Source organism: Hypomesus transpacificus, chromosome 12 (genome assembly GCF_021917145.1).
Source record: "Hypomesus transpacificus isolate Combined female chromosome 12, fHypTra1, whole genome shotgun sequence".
Classification (NCBI taxonomy): domain Eukaryota; kingdom Metazoa; phylum Chordata; class Actinopteri; order Osmeriformes; family Osmeridae; genus Hypomesus; species Hypomesus transpacificus.
Window position 1 is genome coordinate 3,545,774 of NC_061071.1, and position 23,262 is coordinate 3,569,035.

The following is a 23,262-nucleotide window of genomic DNA, read 5'->3' on the forward strand; positions in this document are numbered from 1 at the left end:
CCTTGCCCGGCCAATATTAATATGAGTAACTGAGGAGGTATATGATGTCTTGCAGGAGGTGATTGACAGGCTAAGACCCCTATCAGAAGGCCATCTGTCAAAAGTCAGCCACCCGTTGGCACCTGTGTCCTACCCCTGGCAACACAATGATTTACACTGACAAACCGACAGGCAGGATTTGTCATGTCATGACAGTTGTTTAAATGATACATGGTTTAACTGTGGCAAAGCAAGCAGAGACCCAAACGTACCTGTTTCGAAATGCTGTACATGAAATAGTTGTATGGTATTAGATGTTTTATTCTTCAAAAATTCAAAATAATCAAACACATTTCATGAAACATAAATATTTGCATGAATCACTAGTTTTGTATTATTTGTCTTAAAAATTATTGTTGGACCTGTCATTATGTTACAGTAAATGTCTCAACAATGAATTAACAAGCAAAACATTTAAATAAAACAAAGAGGGATTGACTTTATAGGCTCACACATTTTGAAACTTTATATAACCATAACTTATTCTGCCTTCAACAATCACAGATACATTAGGCCTATATACAGACATGTGCTTATAATGTGCTCACAAACGAATTCTCAGCACAGATGTCCTCATCTGGAACATCTGTGCTGTGTTACAGAGATTATGTACACCCATGTGTTCATCATTTTGTGTGTGGTGTTATCGCCCTCCCAATGAAAATAAACTGTTACCCAGCCCCCCACTCCTGACCCCCATCACCTCCTGAAATGGAGGATGATATTCCCCCCCCCCCCCAAAAAGAAAGAAATCCATTGCGTTTATTATTTAAATTCAATTTCTCAGTGTTGCTATAATGAGCTGGAAATACATACTGTTTTCTGTCTACAATTGAATAAACCTACATGTCAGACCCTTATGTTGTAATCGCAAAGTGATGATTACAACAGTTTTGGGAACACTGTGAACTCTGGAGTAGAGTTGGGACCGTCTGACTGATTGCTTGTGTTAAATGGGCTTTGTCTTGCCATCTTTTTTCTCCCCGATCAACACATTGAGCTGGCCCGCACGAGCAAGTCTGCAAGACTGCAGTCAGCAATTTGAGCTAATTACAGTGTGACGCCTCAATCATGCTTCATGTTCTTGCTCTCAAAGATAATGATCTCAAACGATTGGACGCATCTGTGCAACAAAGGAAATGGACAAAACAACTGATATGAGATTGTCTTTGTAAGACTTACAAGGTATTTCTCATGCCTCACCTCACTTTGAATAGAATACATTTGAGCTGGTGCCAGAACATTTCACCATGAATTTCCCCCAAGAAAGTTCACCCTGCATCCTCTGCATATACTGTACATACATTTCTATCTCTGATCTCTTGATTCTAATGGGATTCTGTGCAGCAGTGTCTCAACATCTGTGGTGAAGCTGATCAGAATAGTTAGGCCTTGAACCAACAATTCTAAAACTTTCAAGTTCAAGTTAATTTATTGGTTTACAGTACTGTCTTTTGGAGGGGGCTCCCAGACAACTTGGCAGAGCTTTTTCAATTACTCCATTTGCTTGAAAAGGTACACCTGGGTGACTTGTGTTTGCTCAATGTCTTGTCCACCCTCTTCCCCTGCCACTGCACAACATGTGGTGTGTGAATGACAGTTGCCGTGAATAGAGACACATGATGAAGATTAGCAGTTACTCGGTAGGACCCTCTCCACACCCTGTGTGTCTGAGCTGAGGTGGATTACATTTCGCACCCCGGCTGACCACACAGCATTAGTCCGCCTCTCCCAACTGATTTTCCAACCGCCAACAGTTTGTCTGCAAGACTGTGGGGAAGTGATTGCAGACATTGATCCCAGCCACGTTTTTTTTTCTAGTTCGGTTTTCACGTCAATCATGTTCAGGATATTTGCGGTAATCATAATGAATGATGCTGTGTGGCCTAGAAGTTTAGTACTCTAATTAGAATTGATTTAGAATTGATCTCAAAGTTGACTAGTCGGGTTTGGTGGTCAAACAGACAATGGAAAGGCTGCTCGTTGTGATTTTCTTACCATGTATCATTGTGCTCTAAAACCTACATGTCCCAAATTTGACTCTGCTACTTCAGAATGCTTGGATTAGTTGTTGACTGGGGAATGTTTTTTTTTTCTTCTTCCATGACTGTTTGGAAGGAAGTCCAACTAAGAAGTATTCACATTAACTGGAGATTAGAAATAGACCACAGCCACCTCACATGACTCCCATAGCAGCTGATGCCAAGAAATCCAGGGCTTATTTGTTGACTGTGGTAATGTACAGTTGATTTGTGTGTTGAGTCTTGACATTAATTTATTCTCACACTGGTCATTCTGAACTTCAGACAGCAAAATTGGCCTCCTGGGGATTTACTTTGTGTATTAAGGGTTATAAATGGATGTTTATGTAGTTCAGCTACATAACAGCCACCACAGTCTGATGCATGCCATTTATCTCCTTTCATATGGCCCTTTCACAATCTACTTGCGAGGAAGGGGGGGCTACAAATAACTCAAATTTGTAGCACAATCTAAATGATACGTAATTTGACTCACAACGTGTTTCAGTATCTGCATGTACAGTGCTTGTCTTTTCTTAAGTGATTTGGACCCAGTTTCGTACAGTAAAAGACTATGCCTTTGAGACTTACGTGTTTGAGATGTTTTATGTAACCGGGTGTTTAATGAGGTGAGGTTTTCCAAAAGCAATTTCATTCTCTCAACAACAAATCATCACTTATTGTGAGCTCATAATGCTTGTTTGTCTGAGTTTTGAGTTCATTTATATCCATGACTGGCATATTGCCTATACCTTGGGTAATTTGGCGTCACAATGTGCCACTTTTGCCAATTCTGTGCCCCTGGAAAATAAGCCTGATAGCTTTGCAGACAGGATATTTCATCATGGCAGATGGAAGGATATGCAATTACAGTGTGTGAGAGGGGCAGTAAAGCTCCTGAACCTCACCTAGCCTCATCTCATCTTACTTTCACATCGCATTTTGGAGAGGTCTTATTTGGATGAATCTCTCAAAATATTTAGCACTTTGGTAGCTTTTTGTAGTATTTCCAGATAACATTTCAGATGACTCATAAGTACTTTTACTTTCAGTATTTTCCATAAGGATACGTCTAGGTACTGTCTGTTTAACTGTTGTGGCATGTGGCAGACACATGTGGGCCTCCCCATCAGTTCTGTTGTGTGAGGGTTTCGATCAAACGCTCCTTCAGCCTTTTGATAGCTCGTCTCCTGCACTGTGGCGGTGGGAAAGCTCCACTGGCGATGCGTTTAAAAAGGCAACATCCCTGACTCTCCCCCCTCCCCGCCCCCCCCCCCCCCCTGTTGTGTGTCCCTCAGGTGAACACCTGCGAGTGTGTCCCCAGGAGTACACCTGCTGCACATCTGAGATGGAGGACAAACTCGGCCAGCAGAGCAAGCTGGAGTTTGAGAACTTAGTGGAGGAGACGAGCCACACATTGAGGACGACCTTCGTCTCAAGACATAAAAAATTTGACGGTAAGCCATTTGTTGAAATGATGGTCCTTTCCTACCTCTCAGACTGATTTTAAGAGTCCATAAGTAGCCCCGTTAGATTAGCATATACTAAACACTTGAGGAAATGTGTTGATCTGTTATTGAAGATCGTGGCATGGATTTATGTTAATTCCAGGGGAAATGTGCTTTGTCACCATGATTAAAGTTGAATGTGAATTGAATTGTATCTGCAATATGACTAAACTATGATCCACAATTGGGATTTGTGATTTAAAAAAGAATGACAGTGGATAAAAGTCTCTGATATTTACAATTCATCAAAGCATGTCAGCAAAGTGCATTGTGCTTCAATTGACCTCCTAAACTTCGTAAACAATTTCAAGACATTCACTAAAACGGCTAAACATCTTTCCGTGGCCATAAATAGACGTACAAGTGATGGACAAATGATGGGTATGGGCAAGTGATTGTATTCAAGTGATTGCAGAGCTGTACAGAGTGAGACATCATCTCATTAAATAGCTTTTCAAGTCATTAATGGCAGGCAGCTCTTTATTGTGACTGGCTAGCTACCAACTGACTACCATGATCTAATGGCTGTTTTGGGGCAGTGGTGCATTGTAAAGAGAGGTTGCACTAATGGAAAAGTAGGACCATTAATACAGAACAGGAGACATTAATAAATCAGGATGTGGGGGAAATGTAATTACAGCTTTTTTGTTATGACGACAATGTGGGGATCGCTCTGGTTTTCCCCTGTAGTTAACCTAAGGGAGCTCCATTTTTGACCCAATAAAGAATCAATAACAGACCCAGTCCAGCAATAATTATCTCCCACTTTGAAATTGATGGTTTGTTATGCTTTGTCTGGCTTCCTGTGTAGCACCCTGGGGTGCAATATTGGCTGGAAGAGAGCGTGATTGGTTAACAGTCTGGAGATGATTTTGCGTTCTTTAATTATTTATATTTTATTTTTACTGTTAAGTCTTGGTCTGTCTTATTTCTTGGGAAGTTGAACAAATATATTTTTAATTTAAGGTGTTAAATGTTTGCAGGACAGCATTCTGCAAGTGGATGGTCAATAGCTCTGAACTACAGTATTAGTTTAACCGATTTTAAGTCAGCCATGTAACTTTAGAGTTAAGATGTAGAAGCCCTTATCTCTCACTGCAGGTGAGTGTCTCGGGGAAACAAGCAAGAAAACATTATTTATCCCTCTGATAGGCTCTACATCTCACGGGATTTACAAACATGCTCTCCTAGTTCCTCTTCTCAAGAAAGTACATATTGATCTTGAGATCCCTCAGCTGTGTCCATAGCAGTTCTTGCTTGGCTTTCACCAGGCTTTTTTTTCAGCTTTTTCCCTTAAGTTGGACAGACACAGACAAAACCTCATGGACTGCAGGGTATTTCTCTGTCCTAGTCATATCTCTTGGCAGCCAGGTGCTTGCCCATTCTGTCCTACTCACTTCAATCTTCCATGGCCGCCTACTGTGCCAGGCCATTCAACATCCCATTCCTTCTTCTCTCCTGGCGTCAAGCTCTTCCCACCTCTTGGGGTTTGAATCCATCCCTCATCAATTTTACATGTCCTCATTTCTGTCCCCAGTTATTTATAGGGCCCTATTTAGAAATCCTTAACTCCTACTTTTGATTACCGACCGTCCACTTCCCGGAGGCCTGTGGGTTTTGATGCATTATTGAGTAATCCTCAGTGCTGTGCTGTAAGTATGTGTTGCATGGCAGGATTATGGCAAATAGTTTTATTTTTTTCTTCCGTGGCCTCATCATGTAGCTCAAGTATTTTTTTCCCCCCATCTCATCTCAGTATATTTTCATATTCCCATAGCGACAGTCTTGGTCGTGTTCCAGTCCATTGGATGTTCTGTACTGTAAAGAGATTCTCAGGCCCACCACAGCTTTGGGGTGCAGCCTATTCAACAGGACTTTGGTTTGACGTGGACAGGATCCCTTAGGATTGGCCTGGCTCTTTGAGAGCATTAGTATTCTGTAGTATTCAGTTGAAGTTCATCAGGTCCTCTAACCTGACCTGAGCTAAGCACTGCCGATTAGACTCATGTTTACATATTTTCCATGTGGGAAAGGAGAATGTTGCATCATCAACGTGGCAGGTCAAAATTGACTACATCAGCTGATGACATCAGCTTGAAAGTGCATCTGAGTGTTTTTTTTCTGGATGCAAGCCAGTTAAAAATCCACTTCTCCATCTGGGAGTACTTACACTACAGCTTATGAAAAGCTCATTTTGTATCTGCTTAAGCCTTTTGGTGTTGCCTGATTTTTCAGATTCTAAGATCTTTTTTCTTCCACTGAACATTCACATAAACAATGTGTTTATTTGATGCTTTGATAAATATGATGCTTATTTTCCATGCCACTTTTACTATAAGCATTGATATGCTCAACAGATGTTCAATGATTTAGTAATATAATATACATAGGTATATATAAAGTATTCAAAAAAGTAGTCAAAGGTTTTGCCGAAGCTATCGTCATGGAAAAGTAAAGTCATTGTGTAAACAAGGAATTGGTTCTGAGTACAAAAGAGCATGGGAATATTGGCAGTATGAATGTGGCGTCCAGAGGCTTGTTAGGGTCTGTTTGGGTTTGACACTGGGCTTCCCTTTTACACCCATGTGACCAGATTAGAGGGTGTGGTTGGCTGGTTAATGTCTGGATTGAGCAGCAGCCCTGTTTGCCTAAACTCTTGGATCCCTCTTGTCCTGTAGTGCCAAGGGGCCCATCCACAACCTCCTCTCTGCTCTCAAGTCTCTGGCTTTCGAGAGAACAGCTCTGGAGTCCAACCCCTAGGAGAACGGAGCCGTGTAACTGGGATGTGAACCCCTGACCCACCTCAAGTGCAGTCCCACCTCTCATCAAACATTCCCCTGCTCACAAACATCCCGATAGCTGACATTGACAAGACACAGAAACGGTTTCAATTATTGAATTACTCAAATTGTTTCTCTATCATTCCTCTTCTCTCCTACCCTTTGAGACGGGCTTGCCAGAATTATGATAAAAGGGTTTATACTGTCATAACAAACAAACCTACAGGAGTGGGGGAGGACAGAACTCCTAGGGTCAAGTTGGGCATAGTCATCCTTATATCCGTGTGGTGTGCAACTGCTAAGCTGTTAGCTCTCACTACAATGATGTGCCTGAGCACAAGAGGAAGAAAAAGGAGCTCCAATGATTGAGTAACTCTTGTCGCAGTTCATGCCATGGTCACCTAAAGGGTACAATTGATCAAAGATTTGACCATGCTATTCTCTCTCTCATTCTATTTCTCTCTCTTTCAACTGTCACAATTACACACATGCAGAAATAGGGTCATTGCAGCCTTCAGTGGACCTTTATGAGGTTTGAAGAATTCAAGAATGTACGAATAAAAATTCCACACACATATCTAAATTAATCTTTGTGGTCAGAAGGAACTATGCCGTATGTTGGTTTTTTATCAAAGGAAATGTTTCCAACGCATAACTAGACTGATTTCCACACAGATATCCCAAACTCAGTCTTTTCACATTAGTTATTCATGATGCCATCCATTGAAGGAGCTAACAAGTTGAATTTAGACAGGAGAAGAAGGAAAAAAACATGCCCACAATTCACTGCTGACTTCAAATGATAACATCAAAACGGCATCTCAAAGGTCTCATTAAACTTGCCCCACTTCCCCACTGGAGTTATGAACTGGAATTACTATCACATATTTTGTCAGAACAAGCGTTTTAACACTTTTTGAAAATAAGAAATTTGCTAAATGAAACACCACTCAAATAGAGTAGCAATTATTACTAATTGGTGGTGGATCACTGGTCCTTATTAAAACCATGAAAAAGATTTATATGACAGTAATCAAATTAGAAAACAATAGTTAATTTGAATGCATAATTTTGTTTATAGCTGCATTGGTATTCAGTGAAGTTAGATTGAGGACACACAAGAAAACCAATAACATTAAATAAAAACACTGTTAAATTGTTTAATAGTATGTTTAAATATACAATATTATTATTAGCCATTGAATTGTTCTTATCTGTTTCACAACACAGAATATTCATCAATAGAATAACAGAGTATGTTGTTTCCTTGACGTAGTTGAAACCCCTAATGGCAGAGGCACGTCCAGTATCAATGAAACTAAAACCATGGACGCATACTGTTCCTGAAAGCATGCATTAATAAATAAGCATTGTTTTGATGTTTTCACGTCAGCCTAACTGTATATCAGGAGGACTAGTGTGATTCTCTGTGGACAGAGGGGGAATGGGGTTTGTCAAGAGGCACTTTAGCTCATGGTTGGAAGCAGCCTCCATCATGTGGGGCAGGCTGCCTCTCTTTGTCAGTTCATCCATCGTGATGGATGGTTCTGAGAATCTGTGTGGCCCAGACTCTGTTAGCTTCTCTGGGCCTCACGAATACTGTGTCAAATCGGCCTCTCCACAGACCACAATTGGAAAAAAGAGCCTCTAAAATCTGATTCCCATCTCTTTTCATTTATTTATTTAATCTCTTTTTTTTGAGGTGGGTGCAAGATATTCTGGAATACCTACAGCGGTGTAATTCACTTTGCGAGGATCCCAGCTTGAGGATATTGAGTTTGCCCAGTTCGCAGCTGAGATCTCACTCTCACTTGACACGGATGAGATATGAGCTCTCTGCAAAGACACCTATTTTCTTTTCTCATAGACAGACTGTGGCTACCCTTCTAATCCATTGAAGCTTTTTATTTCCATATTACATTCATTATTTGTGCTTTTTGGAAATGAATGACTGAGCTGGGAAGCTCTTGTGATTTCATTGAGCTTCTCTATCTCTCCCTGTGATGATATGTCTCCCCATGAAAAATGGTTTGGTTTTCGAGGAGAGACAATGATTAAGGGTCATCTGAACTCCACAATCGTGTTTGGCCAAAAGGATGTTGCACTGCATGGCAGCTAAAAAAATGTTTTGATTGAATTGTTGTTTTATGGTGAAGGACAAGACTTTAACTGCACCTGAGCTGAGACTGAATAAATACCATAGGCTCCGTCACATGGCTTCCCTAGCAGGGTTTTTTAAGGCTCTCATGAAAGCGATCCAGCCAGCTGATGTATAGCCAGACTATAATTACATTTTGCATGGATCTTTTTTTGCTGTTTGCTTCACGAAATGGTGCATTAAAATATGATATTTGGAAACTAGATGCTATTGAGATACATTAGAAAGACCCAAAGGAAACATTCCACTGATATTTGAAATGTTGCCCCCCCGATAATAAGAAGGCCTGTCCAATGAAAGCGATCGCTGGGGATAGCTGTGGAAAACAAACTACACTGGAACCTTTCTTTTCTCCCAAGCAAGGTCCTGTGATTTTGTTGTGCATTACTCCGAGGCACTGTAGTGCAGATCATGTTTCTAATTGAAATCATCTCTGTCAACACGATCTAAAGCCTTCACATTATTATGCAGTATATTATTCTCATTATGTATTTAACTTCAAAGTAAAATAGTTTATAATGCAGCAGACTGCAATATGCACCATGTTTTGTTGAGGTTGTGTAGTTTACCTAACCTGGGTGTTAAAGCCTCAGTCTCCATTTAAGAAGACGTCATAATCCATTTCTGGCTCTAGGGTTCAGAGACGAAGACTTACACATCTTTGCAAAGGAAATATTTAGAGTACAATACATAGGGTCAGTTAATGGTCAAACGCGGCCCAGAGAAAAAGCTTTGAAAACATATACAGTGTATGCTGCACTGTGGAGTAAATTACATTATTGTATAAACAATATTCCATTAAACTGGGGCAATTTCACATTCCAGATGAAGTAGTTCCCTTTATAATTCAATTCAGTCTATTCCAAACGATGGGAAATAGAGATAGTACAGGCTTGTGTGGTCCAGCCTTTTGACTGGATAGCTTTCGTGAAAGGGACCTTAACGTTTGCATAGTTTAGATAGCATTTATTATTCACTATGTCTCGTTTGTTTTATGATTTTTTTAAATATAATTGCTGATTTTCCTTTTCACAACAGATCTGAAACGTAACTATTGCAGGCTTAGTAGTCACAGGTCAGTGCCCTGATCTTGTCTGGCAATTCTATAGATGTGAAAATAGTGCCCTATGAACTTCTATGCTGTTTTGTAGCAGAACCATCCAGCTGTTTAGTAAGCGGAGGTATGCCGTCAACATGACCCCTGTGCCCCCCCATCATGTGAGAGGGCTGAGGTTCACGCTCTGTCTGCTGGGAACCTGAACCTCCTCACTCAGGCCCAGGAAAAGCTCTGCTTGATGGATCGGTCTGACAAACCTCTGCATGGAAGCCTTCCTGGAGGCCCTCCAGCAGCCAGGTTGAGACAAAGCTGCTTAGCCTGTGACACGGGGCCACAGGGATGTAATTCTGTGTGCAGCCAATTTGCGCCTTGCTAAAGGAGGAGACACTGGTTATGGGAAGAAATCGCTTTGATTTTTGTAACGCCCCCCTAATTGCATTCCCCTATGTCTGTATGCAGTGAGCCGCATGGCAGATCTCACAAGATACAATAGGTAGAACTGTCTCCTACAAAGGGAAGCATATTCCAGACATAATGAAGTGAAACACCCTTAGAAGAATTGTTACTCTGCCTTGTGACTGTGTGAGTACTGTACTGTATATGATCAAGTCATTAGGACCGTTAGTTTGTTGGCTATTTTACATTTGAGGCACAATTACTGTTCATGAGTATATAAACCAATTGAACCAACAAAATGCCCTTTATTATGCATTATGCTTATTTTTCCTAATTAAAAAGTCAGAACATTGAGTCATATCGAGAATGTTAAATTCAAGCAGACAATAAGCCATGTTGTCTTTACAGATGTAGATCATATGCTTGATTTTTCTCCCAGCACTGCCTGTATGCATCCACGGGGTGAATAGTGCCCTGTTCACTTTGTCTAAATCAATAGGAAAGGATTGAAAAGCGAAGACTTTCCAGCTAATTGAGCCATAAGTCTGTATAATGCCTTCATCTGCAGTTGAGGTAAAAACTGTGACAGGAGCCAGGGAGGACAAGGGAGAGAGAGACAAAAGAACTTCACTGTTTTATGGGTAGAGATATGTCAGAACTCTTTGCTGGCCTGAGATCTCTCATCTGAGGTGCTATTGTCAGTATATATTCTAGGCAGAATTACAGGCCTAGGTCTCCATTTAAAATATGTCAATTATCTTCACTGAGTCCTGAGTCATTAAGGCCTCTCTGTAATGGACACATTCAACTCATAGAGGCGTCATTAAGTTCCAAAGCATGTATGAAGACTACTAACATGACATCCTTAATAAATTAAGTCTGTTTTTCAGATTTTTTGCCAAATATTGGCTCAATCCCTCTCCTACCCCGTGGCATTTGCTCTAGTTAGATGCATGTCCCCGTGTTATTACTGGGTGTCAATTGAATATAATTTGTACAGAAAGTTAAGCATTAAGTGGAGCCCTATTACTGTGGACCTCAGGGACATGCATACGAACACTTTTTCTTAGTCAATTTACAATCAATTTAATGAGCTTCTAATTAGCCTTGATTCTTGGTGCATTTAGACGAATATACTATCAGGATCGTAAAAGAATCATTGTGGATATGGGTAGGGTATTAGCAAGCAAGGTCATTTGATGGTATATTATTGTATATCAGTTTTTCAGCAGGTGTGCCACGCTACTGCAACACCCCCACACCCGCCTCCATGCTTCACAGGTAGTGTAACTAAAGCTGACACTTAATATGAGACATACAAGGCTGTGCATGGATCTCTGGCTGCATTCACCCTAAGAAGCGGGATTGTTTGCATTATTGGCCTTGGCAACACAATTATAGTTTCTCAAGCCGACACGCGGGGATTTGTTGAGCAGCAACCATCCAATGAAAGAATGAGAAGAGGCGTTATAGGAGTGGCCCACAGTGCCCACATGATGAAATCTCATCTTAGCTGTGTCAACCACCCAACATGTTTGCATCTGAAGCAGTGCCATGGGCCAAACCATCGGACAATACTGGGAACTTACCAGTGTTAATTGTGACAGCCAGGTGCTCATACCGTAAAGAAAACGTACTATATAACGTCTCAGTATAACAGCATATGCATATGTTTTCATGTTGTCCGGTGCAGTACTTTATAATTGTGTTCTTTTTGAGGAGTAACAGTCAGACATTGTCTTCCCAAATTCATCTTAAAATTAATTGAGTTGCGTACCCAATGGCCCTGTCTCTTTGTGACAGCTTGGTGTCAGCTACAGGATGTTTGGGCTGTGACAGCTAGCTGTCCACCATGCTGCAATGCCACACTCGTGAGTACAACACTCTAGCCAGCTGTCACTGAGGTCAGACACATCCTCGCATAATGTCTAGGGTGTGTCTGTCACCCTCCCTCAGAAAGCTCATCTCTGGCCTTCCATCCAGCCCGCATGCACACACGCACGCACCCCCGCACACACGCACCTACACACGCATACACACGCCTCTACAGGACTGCTGCCAGACACAAACTGTACATCAAAGTCTAGACTGTCTAGCTGTTAACACCACTCTGTATACGATCAGGCCTTTGGGGCTCACCCACTCAGCCTGTCATCCTTTTCCTCCATCTGGACCATGCCGTAAAGAGTCCTCTGTCGGCACAAATCTAGGATCAGGTGACAGGCTCCTGTGTTCTAATCTTGACCAACGGTGCGAGGGGTGGGGGGGTTATAAACCTGATTGAATGCCGCCTTGTTTATGGGTAATTCCACTGTACAGCCAACGATGCTGTGGTTTAACTGTGACAGCTTCCATGAAGTGAAGTGCAGGGCACCTTAGCATTATTAAGGCAGCGGAAAAAGGACGGAGGGGAAGAGTGGAGAAAATTTAATCTGGGGTAAAAAATAAAACCCACCAAAGGTTAAACAGGCCACAGAAATGCCATCAAAATGCCATTTAAACAAGACTTGGCCTTTTGGGCCCTTTCATCACATCAGCCTCGGTCTATGAAAACACAGTGGCCATGTCTGTGATGTGTGTCACAGTGCATCGGAAACAGACTCAAAGGTCGGCAGAGGGCTCTTTGATGTTAAGTCTGTGTTTGATAATCACTGGTAATCCTGTGTTCTGTGGTGTAGATTTGATGCTGTGCTGTGTTGATCAATAACACATGAGTACCCTGAGTCATTTAGGGTTGCATTTGAAACCTCAATATCATATACAACACATATTTGTATTTTGTTTTTGAAAATCAAAAATAAATTTAGTCCTTTTTAGTCGTTAGTCAAATACAAATCACAACCCTCTAATGGAATTGTATTTCTTGTACTGAAAGTACTGTGGCATGAGATGTTGAGTGAGATTGGCTACCTGCCGGATTCCCAACCACTCTTTATGTTGTAACATATTTCTGGGATGGACACAGGAGGCTTAAGCAAAGCTGTTTTTTCTGTCCTGCTGTGACTGTTAACCCTGTTTGCACCATGGTGTGGAAATCACAATTAGTCATCAAGCCGCTTGGACGGATGAAAGCCTATTTGATATGCAGATCCTTCAATTGAGTTGTCAGAGTAATTTCAAGCCCAGGCATATATGGCATGGCCGACCAACACAACCCATACACAACATTTGTATGCTGCATGAATGAGATGCTGACTGTGTGCATTCATGTAGTACAGAGGATGTTATGCCGGTGGCAGTGTCCTTGACTTTCTTTTTGCCTGGCTTAAAAGAAGTGTCAATTCTTTTCTTCATTGTCCCTAAAGATTTCCCCATGGTGGTAAAATGGGCACTTTGTGGGATGAATATTTTCAAAAGATTTAGATTTTTGTCCCCTAACTTGTTCTGAAGGGCAAACATTCAAAGAGATGGGGACAATGTAACAATTTACCTTTACCTTCGCATTGGGCTAAATTGTAACTGCAAACAGTTGTAACCAGACCAAGACATCAGAGAATGATGAAAGGATGATGCTTTTCTAGTTACCCTGTGACATTATTTGTTGCATGCACCTGTAATGTTCTCATCGATGTGTGAACATTAGCTACCTCCGAGCACCCAAGGGTGACTCCCCTTCCAGCCTACACACAATAACCTGAAAAATTAGGGAGGATAAAAAGGATGATAATTCCTCCTTACTACTCACCCCACTGCTGGCCCAGAATGCAACAGTGCACACCGGTAATTAACTTCCTCAAGGTCAATTATTTTCAAGCTTAAAAAGTAATGAGGAAAAACTCCCTGAGGATAGAAGATAGACTAGAGTAAGGCAATGTTGTAGGAAAATAGGTTTGCATAGAAGAGAAAATACCTCATATGACAATACTTAGGATTGTATTTATGTCTTTGCTGCCCAAGCTACCTCAGCTTTCATGCACAACAGCATCCTTCTCTGTATACTATATAGACAGAGGAGCTGCCAGAGTCATACAAGTTCATGAAACACAAAGCCCACTCATCTTTTACTGTAGATAAAGATAAGAAGCCTTGTGTTCGATATCCTCATGTTACCAGTGTAAGAACTTATTGATTTCTATTGCATTCCTAGAAATACACACTGAGTCATGATCAATTAACCTGATGTCTGAGTATTGATCTAAGAACTCTGCCTGAACAGTGGATAGTTATAGTGCTGTTTCCCACTGCCACCCCACCACCAGGGCCACCATTCTCTGGTGTACAATTGTGTGGGCCTACAAGGCTACATACCACAACAGGAGATAGAGGACTGTTGATTTCATTCTTCCGTTGTGCCCCTGAGCAATGCACTTAATCCCTTGTGTCTCCTGAATGAGAATCTCCCAATGTAAAACGTGGACTCCTAATGTGTTGTGTACCACCTGGGAGCACGTCAGGGGTCAGAGCTGCTGTTCACAGTCTGCCTCCCTCTTCTCTCAGCATCTCCATGACAACAGGTCACCTTCTGATGAAGAGGCATGTGATTGACAGGTCGTATTTGGCTGCAGTCGGACAGTTTCACACAGAGGCATTTAGGGATGGAGCAGCCAGTGATGCAGCGTGCCAGACTCCCAGACTCTCAATCCTGCTGCACTGATAAGACCTCTCTGGCAGACGGCCTGAGATAGACATGCGGGCAAGGCAAGCAGGCAGGCTTTTATGGACTGGCTATCTTCCTGCTCCTCCTCCAGCCAGTCCACTCCAGCCTGGTACCATCAGGGAGAGACTGGCAGACCAGACTACTCAGTAGATCAGATTATCAGCACATTTAGTTCTGGTATCGCTGCACTTGGAGATTTGGTTACATGTGTGGGCTTCATGTGTAGAAGTGAAATTATTGTTGGAACCTAGAGATCTGCCGCCATGTTAACGAGAATTGTTACACATCATTCCCTCATACCTCTACGCCTTAAATGCTCCACCCGTTTGAGGGACTTTTGGGCGTTTAGGGACTACAGTAAATAAGAACAGCATGTACTCAGCACACTCACAACATTTAATACACCCACTATGTTCTCATTGAATGGAACGATCAGAACTCCAGTGAGATATTACGGCGTGTTTATCTGCAGGCTCCCTGAGTTTGCAGGAGTTGTTTCTCCCAATCAAGCCGAGCGTCCACAGAGAGGCGGGGGGTGCTTGATGACAAAGAGGGGCCTGGTGCTAATTAAAACTAAGGAGAGGCAGCAGATGGCCCCTCCACAGCTGGAAACATCAGCAGGCTCCCACAGAGGAGCTAGGGACTGCTGAACCCCCCCGCACCACCGGGACACACACCTGTCCCTCTCACTTTGTGCTGCTGGGTGGATGTGCGTGCACTCGCGCACACACAACCATTTGCATCTTTCAGACCTGCTTTCCGAGTCGTCTTCAGCTGACGAGAGAAGACAGAGATACATGTTTCATCCGTTCAATCATTTAAAGATTTTGTTTATATTCAACTTGAAATTCCTGAGTCTTTTCATGTGCTCGTAACACATCTTCCATGTACAGTCAAATGGAACGTATTACGGACCTACAAACAATATTATCACTAAATCATTCACGCTCCCCCTCTGAGGCTGGATCTTCTGAATCAACCACACGAGAGTTTCTAGACCAATGTGGCCAATGCAAATTTAATCCATCATGTTCATTAATAATTGTTATGTTGTATAATTGATGTGATAGAATGTGGTTTTGATTGAAAAACACAGGAGACCTCTCATGGACGCAGAGATAGACACTGCAGCTACTGTATGGATTTGCAGTATCTGTGTTTCTGAGAATCTTATCTAGGAGAGTTACAGTTTTTTTTAGGAACTATTGCATTGATGTATTCCCCCAACAGCATGCTATAAGAACAAACAGTGGCAACGAACATGTCTGTGTTCATTTATTACTGGAACGTTGCTTCTTAATGGGTTGTTTCTTTGCACTGCACCGTGGGTATTGTGGTTTCCAAAGAATATAAATTCCTGTAAAGTCATAAGGCTTTAATGATAGCCGTACCTCACCGCAGCACTGACAGCGTCCTGTTTCCATATCCTTTAACTTGAGGAGTGAATCTTCTTTTATAGTGGCTGTGCCATAGATTCAGTCATTTTTATTACAACTTTTTTTTGAAAGAATTATTAGATAATTCTATTATTTTTCTGGCTGGTGAATGTATAGGTCTGCTTCAAATGTACTTCACATTGTCCCAAATGCTACTCTGTGCTTGGTTCGCACCTCTGAAATCCTCATTTCAAGACTTACCCATGTCATCTCATCTGTGACATGGGTTGACATGTTAAAGATGGACTGTTCCTACCGAATGACTTGGCTGACCTTTACCTCCATACAGTATACAGTACTTCCATGCTGTATACTACTGCATATATACTATGCTTTAGCCAAATCTCATGCACCACATTAATTGACATCCCATTTATATTTTATCTTATGAGCCAGATGTTCAGTCTGGCCACCACCAAGCATTTGTAATGACGAGTGCTGAATTACAAACTTTTTTTGTAGGTGTTCTGGGCTGCTGGCTCCAGGCAGCTATGTATAAAAACCCATTATCCAACACAAATATTTGACCGCTCTGCCACAATCTGATAGCACCAAGTACACCCAAAGTTATCCGGCTAAGCACAGCTAGCAGGCTGCCTTTTGATTCAGCCTGTCAGCCCTTTGCATAAAATTCCTCTGCTCAACCTTTCCCCCCACTATTCCACCAGAGATTCACTGGACTGTCAGAAAACAATTGTTCCTTGTAAAAGCCAGAGGCCGGTGTACCTTTAATTTTAAAGATGTTATAAAGAAGCTGCCAAGACGTGATGGATGGGCTGTGGGAACTTGTCTCCTGTTACACTGTATATTTCAACAGAGAGCTTTTAATTATGGGAACCCTGTATTGATGCCGTCAGCTGATAGACACCTACATTAGCATAAGTTTGGAATTCTTTTCTCCATCTTTAGGCATTATGCACTAGTCTACCTTATCCCCTCTTTACAGATGAAAGAGAGATTTCACTGAATGTCATCAGCTAAAATAGCAGTGTCATCCTTAAAGAAGTCTGGCCTGTGGATCAAGGCTACTAAAGATGATTCAGAACCTTTGATTTTGTGACATGGACAGTAGTGGTGTGGGCAGGGTCTTGGGGTGTTCTGTGTTACCCCATTCAAAAAAGGGCAGTCTGTTAAGCATCCACGTGAAAGGCCTTTGCTTGAATTATGCACTGTGGGAATTGTTCCTGTGGTGTTGGAAAATGGAATGAAAATTAATATAATTAAACACATTATTTGTGAGAGTAATTTTTTACATTCAGAAAATCCCTACCATTCCCTGAAGTGAAATCTATGGATAATATTTATTAATGTGATCTCTTCAAAAGTCCACCCACTTTACTAACAAGAACAGCAGTTTGTGCCAGAATTCTACCATTGTTGGTTCCAGAGTCCCAGCTGCTGTGAGATTGTGAGGTGAGTCAAGGCAAGATGAGCTCCAATGCTGGACTGGCCTCTTGAGAGCAGAGAATGAATTAAAACGTAGCCAGTGGGTTCACCGCTGTTCACTAGAGCCTTACACAAAGTCAAACACAAGTTCATGGTCATTTGAGTGCAATTTTGTCCCCCCTACTTGCTGTGAACACTGAGGTGGGCAACCTTGCCGCAACATTTTCTGACCCTCTCAACCCACTCTGGGAGCCACAGAGAGGACTTTTCAGCCAAGGTCAAGTCCATTTGAATCAAAGTCATTTGAAAAATCCCATCGTTCAATATTTTTGTGGTATAAGCATCCAATTCCAAATCCAATACTTTGAAAAACTATGTTGTTGTTACTGTATGACGCCACCTGTGCCACTATGTGGTACATGCCATGGTTACAAATATTAAAACTAGTCACAGTTGTTGACCTGTGGCAGTAAAAATATTTGTTCAGGATGCTAGTATTATATCATGCACTGTTTGTCTCAAAATTGAATGCAAGCCATATGGCATTAACGGATTGTGTGTTTTCTTTGATTGCAACTAGATTAGGGATATAGCGGAGCATCCCTCCAGAGAGAAACATAGAGGGATTGGAGTGTCTCCAAGGACTGCTGGTCCACTCCAGCTAACTTAACAAGGTAGCATACAAAACTAGAAAACAAAATCTGCATAATTGGCATAATCCATCCTGTTTTCAGGTTCTGAATCTGTGGCAAAACAAGAACAAAACAAAGGTTTCAGTCACTGTCAACTAGCTGAATGTTAGGGAGTGTGGTCTAATGAGGTTGAAACTATTGAAGGCACACAGTCATTAAATGTAGGTACTAGAAGTTTGACTCTATGGTGGAACAACATTCCGTGAGAATGCTCACAGTATAATTTGCAGTACAAAGTAAATTAATATTCAACAATGAATAATTAGTCACATAATTTTTACCCAATTACTCTTACAATTGTAACACTGATGTCAGGCAGTGTTTAGGAAGCAAGCTAATTATTTTGCAGCAGGGCAGAGGTAAATGTGACTATATGAATCACAATATACAAACCTATTAGGAGAGCATACCTGACTACCAATTGAGTTTACAGTGATTGAAGTTGACCATGTCCTGGCCTGGGTTCACAGTGGTATGGACTTTGCTGACATTATAATCCTTCTCAATCCCCACTGAGCAATGCTAAACGACTAGCTCACATATCAAATGTCACTTTAATTCAATTAGCGCAATGTTGCTCATCCGTTGCCCTCTAAATACAGCCAGTGACTGTCACTACAGGATTTTGTCACCACTGATGACAACACAAGCTGTTCCCTCTCGTCTCTAGATCTCTCGCTTGGCAAGCGTCAATGTGTCAGCTAGCAACAACAGGCCTGGGCGATAGGGCAGGCTTTCATGTGTGACATCAGATATCTTATTAGATCCTGCTATGGATGGACTCTATTTTGAAAGTGGAGGAAATTGTACACTTGGTTAGGTTTACATGCTGAGCGGACGGATAGAATAAAGTTGACAGCAATTTCTCTCCAATGTGGGGAAAAGTAAATTGAGGGGTCAGGGATGTAACTGCCCCTATGTTACCTGGATACCTGTGAACACAGGGCATATTGTGCCTTCTGGCACCCTTGGTATTTTTGTATTTTCCCACAACCTAAAACATGTATATTTAGACCACTTCTATGTTAAAAACTGTACTTGTGTTCCCTACCAATAATTGAGTCCCACAAGCCATCTGCAGGTCAAACCTTAGTCATAACCCCCTACTCCCTGGTTACCAAGGTCTGTTAGACCTCTAATGGAACTTAGATCCTAATTATCCACATTTGAAACTGTAGGAGTTTGAATGAATATGGGCCTATGAAAAATGAACCACCTTCAGTGTTTGCTTGCCAAGCAGTTTAATGAAGTGAAATAAATATGTGAACTCATTCCTTTTCCATGGGTAATGTGTCATTTTCAGAGCAGCAGGGAGGTCACCTTTAATATTCATATTAATTATTTAGTCTAATTAGACTGGATAGAGTAGGGAATAATTCCATCCTACACTATTAGGCCAAATTGATTATTCACCGTCAGACTAGCTTCAGTAGAGCACAAATGAGATGGGGGAATGTCCATTCAAAGAACGAAGGGCAATGTGTGTCATTACTGAATCATAATATTCTGTAATATAGTGTGAAATAATGCATGAATGAGATACTACTGAAAGGGAATGATATGATTTGTCTGTGAAGGTAAGACAAACATCCAGTTTGATTTTCACCTCCAGGTGCCATGTAGCCTCCAGCTCTACAGCCTCTTTACCTGCTCAGTCTTCTATTTGAATTATTCCTGGTGTTGTGTTCACATGTAATGGCAGACAGGGAATGGTGTAACTGTGTATGGGTACACTTTAGAGTACTTGCACACACAGGCAGTATGTGCAAGTTCTCTACTGGTATTATTATCACATCTGGCAGATACATATTTAGGGATAGGGAAAACAGTAGCATACTGAATTCAGAGAAAAAAATAAAAATAAGAATAGTGTTCTATCAACCTATTGGAGAGAAAGAGAGAATGAGAGACAGAGAGCTAGAAAGGGTAATGGTTGTTATTAAATTATTGTAGCACATTCTGAGTGACACATCTGTGGTAAACATTCCATACATTTATTTGAAGATAAGAGTGCAATTAAGTCAAACTTTTTGCCTCCATTTGTAAGATAACGGATCTTAAAACTGTTTAATTTTTTCAATAACTCTGAAATGCATTGTTTCATGTTTTATTTGGTGGCAGCTCCTGTGTTGCACATAAGAGATAACAGCATAAAGAGAGACTATTTCCCAAAATTGTAGAGCCATCCCTAACAGTACAATGCTTATAAAAGCTGCTTTTGACTCTGTCTTCCTCTTTCTCTCGCTCTGAGCAAGATGGGTAGAGTTGTGGAATTCTGCTCTAAAGCACAGGCAAGGTTTATCTCTCGGTGTGATGGCTGAGATTCACACTCATTTAAATTCAAGCTTTGCAGAGCTAAATATTTCTATATTCATATCAGTTATTTTATTCAGTAGGGAGTTTTCCTTTGGGAATAACCCTGAAGACAAGATGGGGAGGGGAAGTGCAGATAGTATTATTCACTTGGTGTGAACTCCATGATAAACAAAACTGTTTTGTACTTATCTTGCCACATTCCCCCATTTAGCAGGCAGAAATCTCAAGCTGATCAAAAGTTGTATTTAGGTCAACAGTGGCCAAAAAAAGAAAAGAAGATGAATGCAGTATTAATAACCTGCAGTTAGTCTACTGGAAAAGCATGAAAACTAAAATAAGCAAATACAAATTGTACTACCTTATGTGTTGATTACATTCCCAAGAAATGCAGCACCCATTCAATACTAGCTGTAGGCTCATACTTACATGCTGTCAGTACACTGGGAAACACAGAGGCATTGAAATGTGAATTACACTCTGACACACAGTATGTCATAACCACTCTTGAAATCCTGCACCATGATTTCTTACAAGAAGTATTATTTTGAAACAGACCCAATATGTGAGTCTAGTCTCTTGAACAGCAGCAAATTGACAGAGTTGATCAATAGTACTAAAAAATTCATACTTACAAGAAAAGCGGGGGGTCACTGTTTAAAGTGGCAGAAATACGTCAACGCTGCTGCATGGAACAGGGTTGTAATCCTAGATCTGCAGACGCTGGATCGGGGCTTCTGTCCTACCTGCTTCAGTGCTTCATAAATGGCAGTTGGCCAAGTGCAGTCAATCATTAGAACAATAGGGACGTTTTTGATGGCTGAATCGATAACCACAGTGCAGCGGTTTATGAGCGGTCCTGTCCTTCAGCCACCACATCGCCGTGACCTCCACTGGCGTCTTCTGGCCCATGAGCATAATATCAACATGGAGCCATTAGAAGGAGGGCAGAACCAGAGAAAGACCCAGGTATTGCAATATCAGGTATTGCAATATCATGTTTTCAGGTGGATCAAGTTAAGATTTTATTGTTTTCTATGTGAACCCTTCACCTGTGTATTGATTATCAGTCAGGTCTTAGGTTTACATTGGTCTTCAACAATGACAAGTAGGCTAATGACAGTTGATTAAATTGATGTATTTTACACACTGTTACTTGTAATGGGTAAATGTCATAAAAACTGCATTGTTAAATAGGACTATAATGAACACAGTCTATTCTCATGGAATAGCTATTTTATTGTATGAGACAATAATACATTTCAACATGAGGAATAATCACAAGGAAACAACTAGACCTACAGCAGTTCATGATTAATGCTGTGATTTCGCTAGCATCAGACTATACCCCAGTGGTAGCTACGGATGTTTCTGGACATGAATAGACTGATTAGGGTATGTTATGCTGGTAGCTTTTGGAGAGAGGCCCGATATGATTACATGTGACACGTAGGTAATGGCCTCTCAAATTATTTCCACAGACTCAATTAGCCTATGCAGGGCTCAATTAATTATGTCTAGTGAGGACGTTCACCCCTGTCTACATTTCTAAGCACCCCTCCATCACTGCTATTTTTAGTAGTTAAATATATTTTATTGGGTGATATGCTGTATATTTGTCTTCTTTGGGTGGTTTACATTACTTCTTTCATGACTCTGAGAAAAAAAGTCCATTATCCACTCCATTGCTCTGGATAATGTAGATGATTCCTTTCATGGGAATCCTGGTAATGGACTTCCATGCATCATCTCAAGGATCACCCCAGGCCAAAGTTGTGGCCCACCTTATTCAAACCTGCTATGGATTTTAAATGCTATAATTCGTTTTACCCTCTGTCAAGGGAGGATCAGTCAAAGAAACCCCATGAACACGTCTGATTAATCAAATCAGTTGCAGAAAATGCTGCTAAATTACTGTAAACATTCTTTATACTATGCATTCACAATGCTTACATCTATCAGATTAATGACTAATTCAGTTTTGTGATTTGAAAGTGATATCCTTCTATCATAAGAATCAATCTTCACTGCTCCATTCAAGGCCCCCAGAGCTGCTAAAATGATTGTGCTGGAGACAGGACTTGTGCCCTTGACTCATAACTATAGACAAATGACCCGGTTTGGTTTGAAAAGAAAAGCCCTGCAGGCTCTCCTTACTTAAACACATAGAGGTGTAATCACAGGAGGCTGTGCAGCAGAGAAACTACACTGAGTGACTGGAGACTGGGTCAGTCCTGTAGAAAGAAACCAGGTGATGTAGCTGTTAGAGACGTGGTCCAGTTAGAGAGGAGAGCAGGGCCAGAGCCAGTAGTCCTGGAGAGTGAGAGAAGGGAAGGGGCTGATATACATCTCCCTGCTCTGGTCTCAGTGCACTGGGCTGCTAATGAGCACTTACCAAGTGTTTGAACTTCAATACGACCCCTCTGATTTGACTTGGATAAGCAGCATCAATGCTGGGCTGCATAAAAATGATAGCAGCGAACAGAGATGTAATTAGTCTAAATGGACAGTGGACTCTGGGCTGTGGTGTCAGGTTCACCTTGTTGGAAAGAACATGCCCAAGCTGTTTGCTAGGATTGGACACAGTCTGAAAATTCACTTTGTTTTCTCTTAGACAAAGAGCTCCCACTCTGAGAAAATCGATGCCATCTGAAAGATGTTGTGGCACATTGCATCTCTTTCCATACAGTACATGTTATGCAGCTGTAAGAGGTTAAACTGACTGAAGGAGTTAGGGTCAACCAATTACAGGATAAACAACGTTGTGTTTGGTTCCATCCTTCATCCCCTTTAGTGCTACTCTGTTGTCTGTCAGAACTCATGCACATCAACATAAACAAACCTATAATAAATGATGTACACCTCTAATAGTATGGACA

At 41.3% G+C, this 23,262-nt stretch overlaps 1 protein-coding gene across 1 annotated transcript in view; it reads left to right on the forward strand.

Annotated features, from left to right (window-relative positions):
- The window catches only part of LOC124474804 (glypican-6-like), a 77,203-nt gene that overhangs the window by 12,853 nt on the left and 41,088 nt on the right, over positions 1 to 23,262 (forward strand). Inside the window, exon 2 of the mRNA XM_047031247.1 lies at positions 3,359 to 3,517. Within this exon, the coding sequence (XP_046887203.1) occupies positions 3,359 to 3,517 (159 nt within the window). The remainder of the gene's footprint in view (positions 1 to 3,358; positions 3,518 to 23,262) is intronic.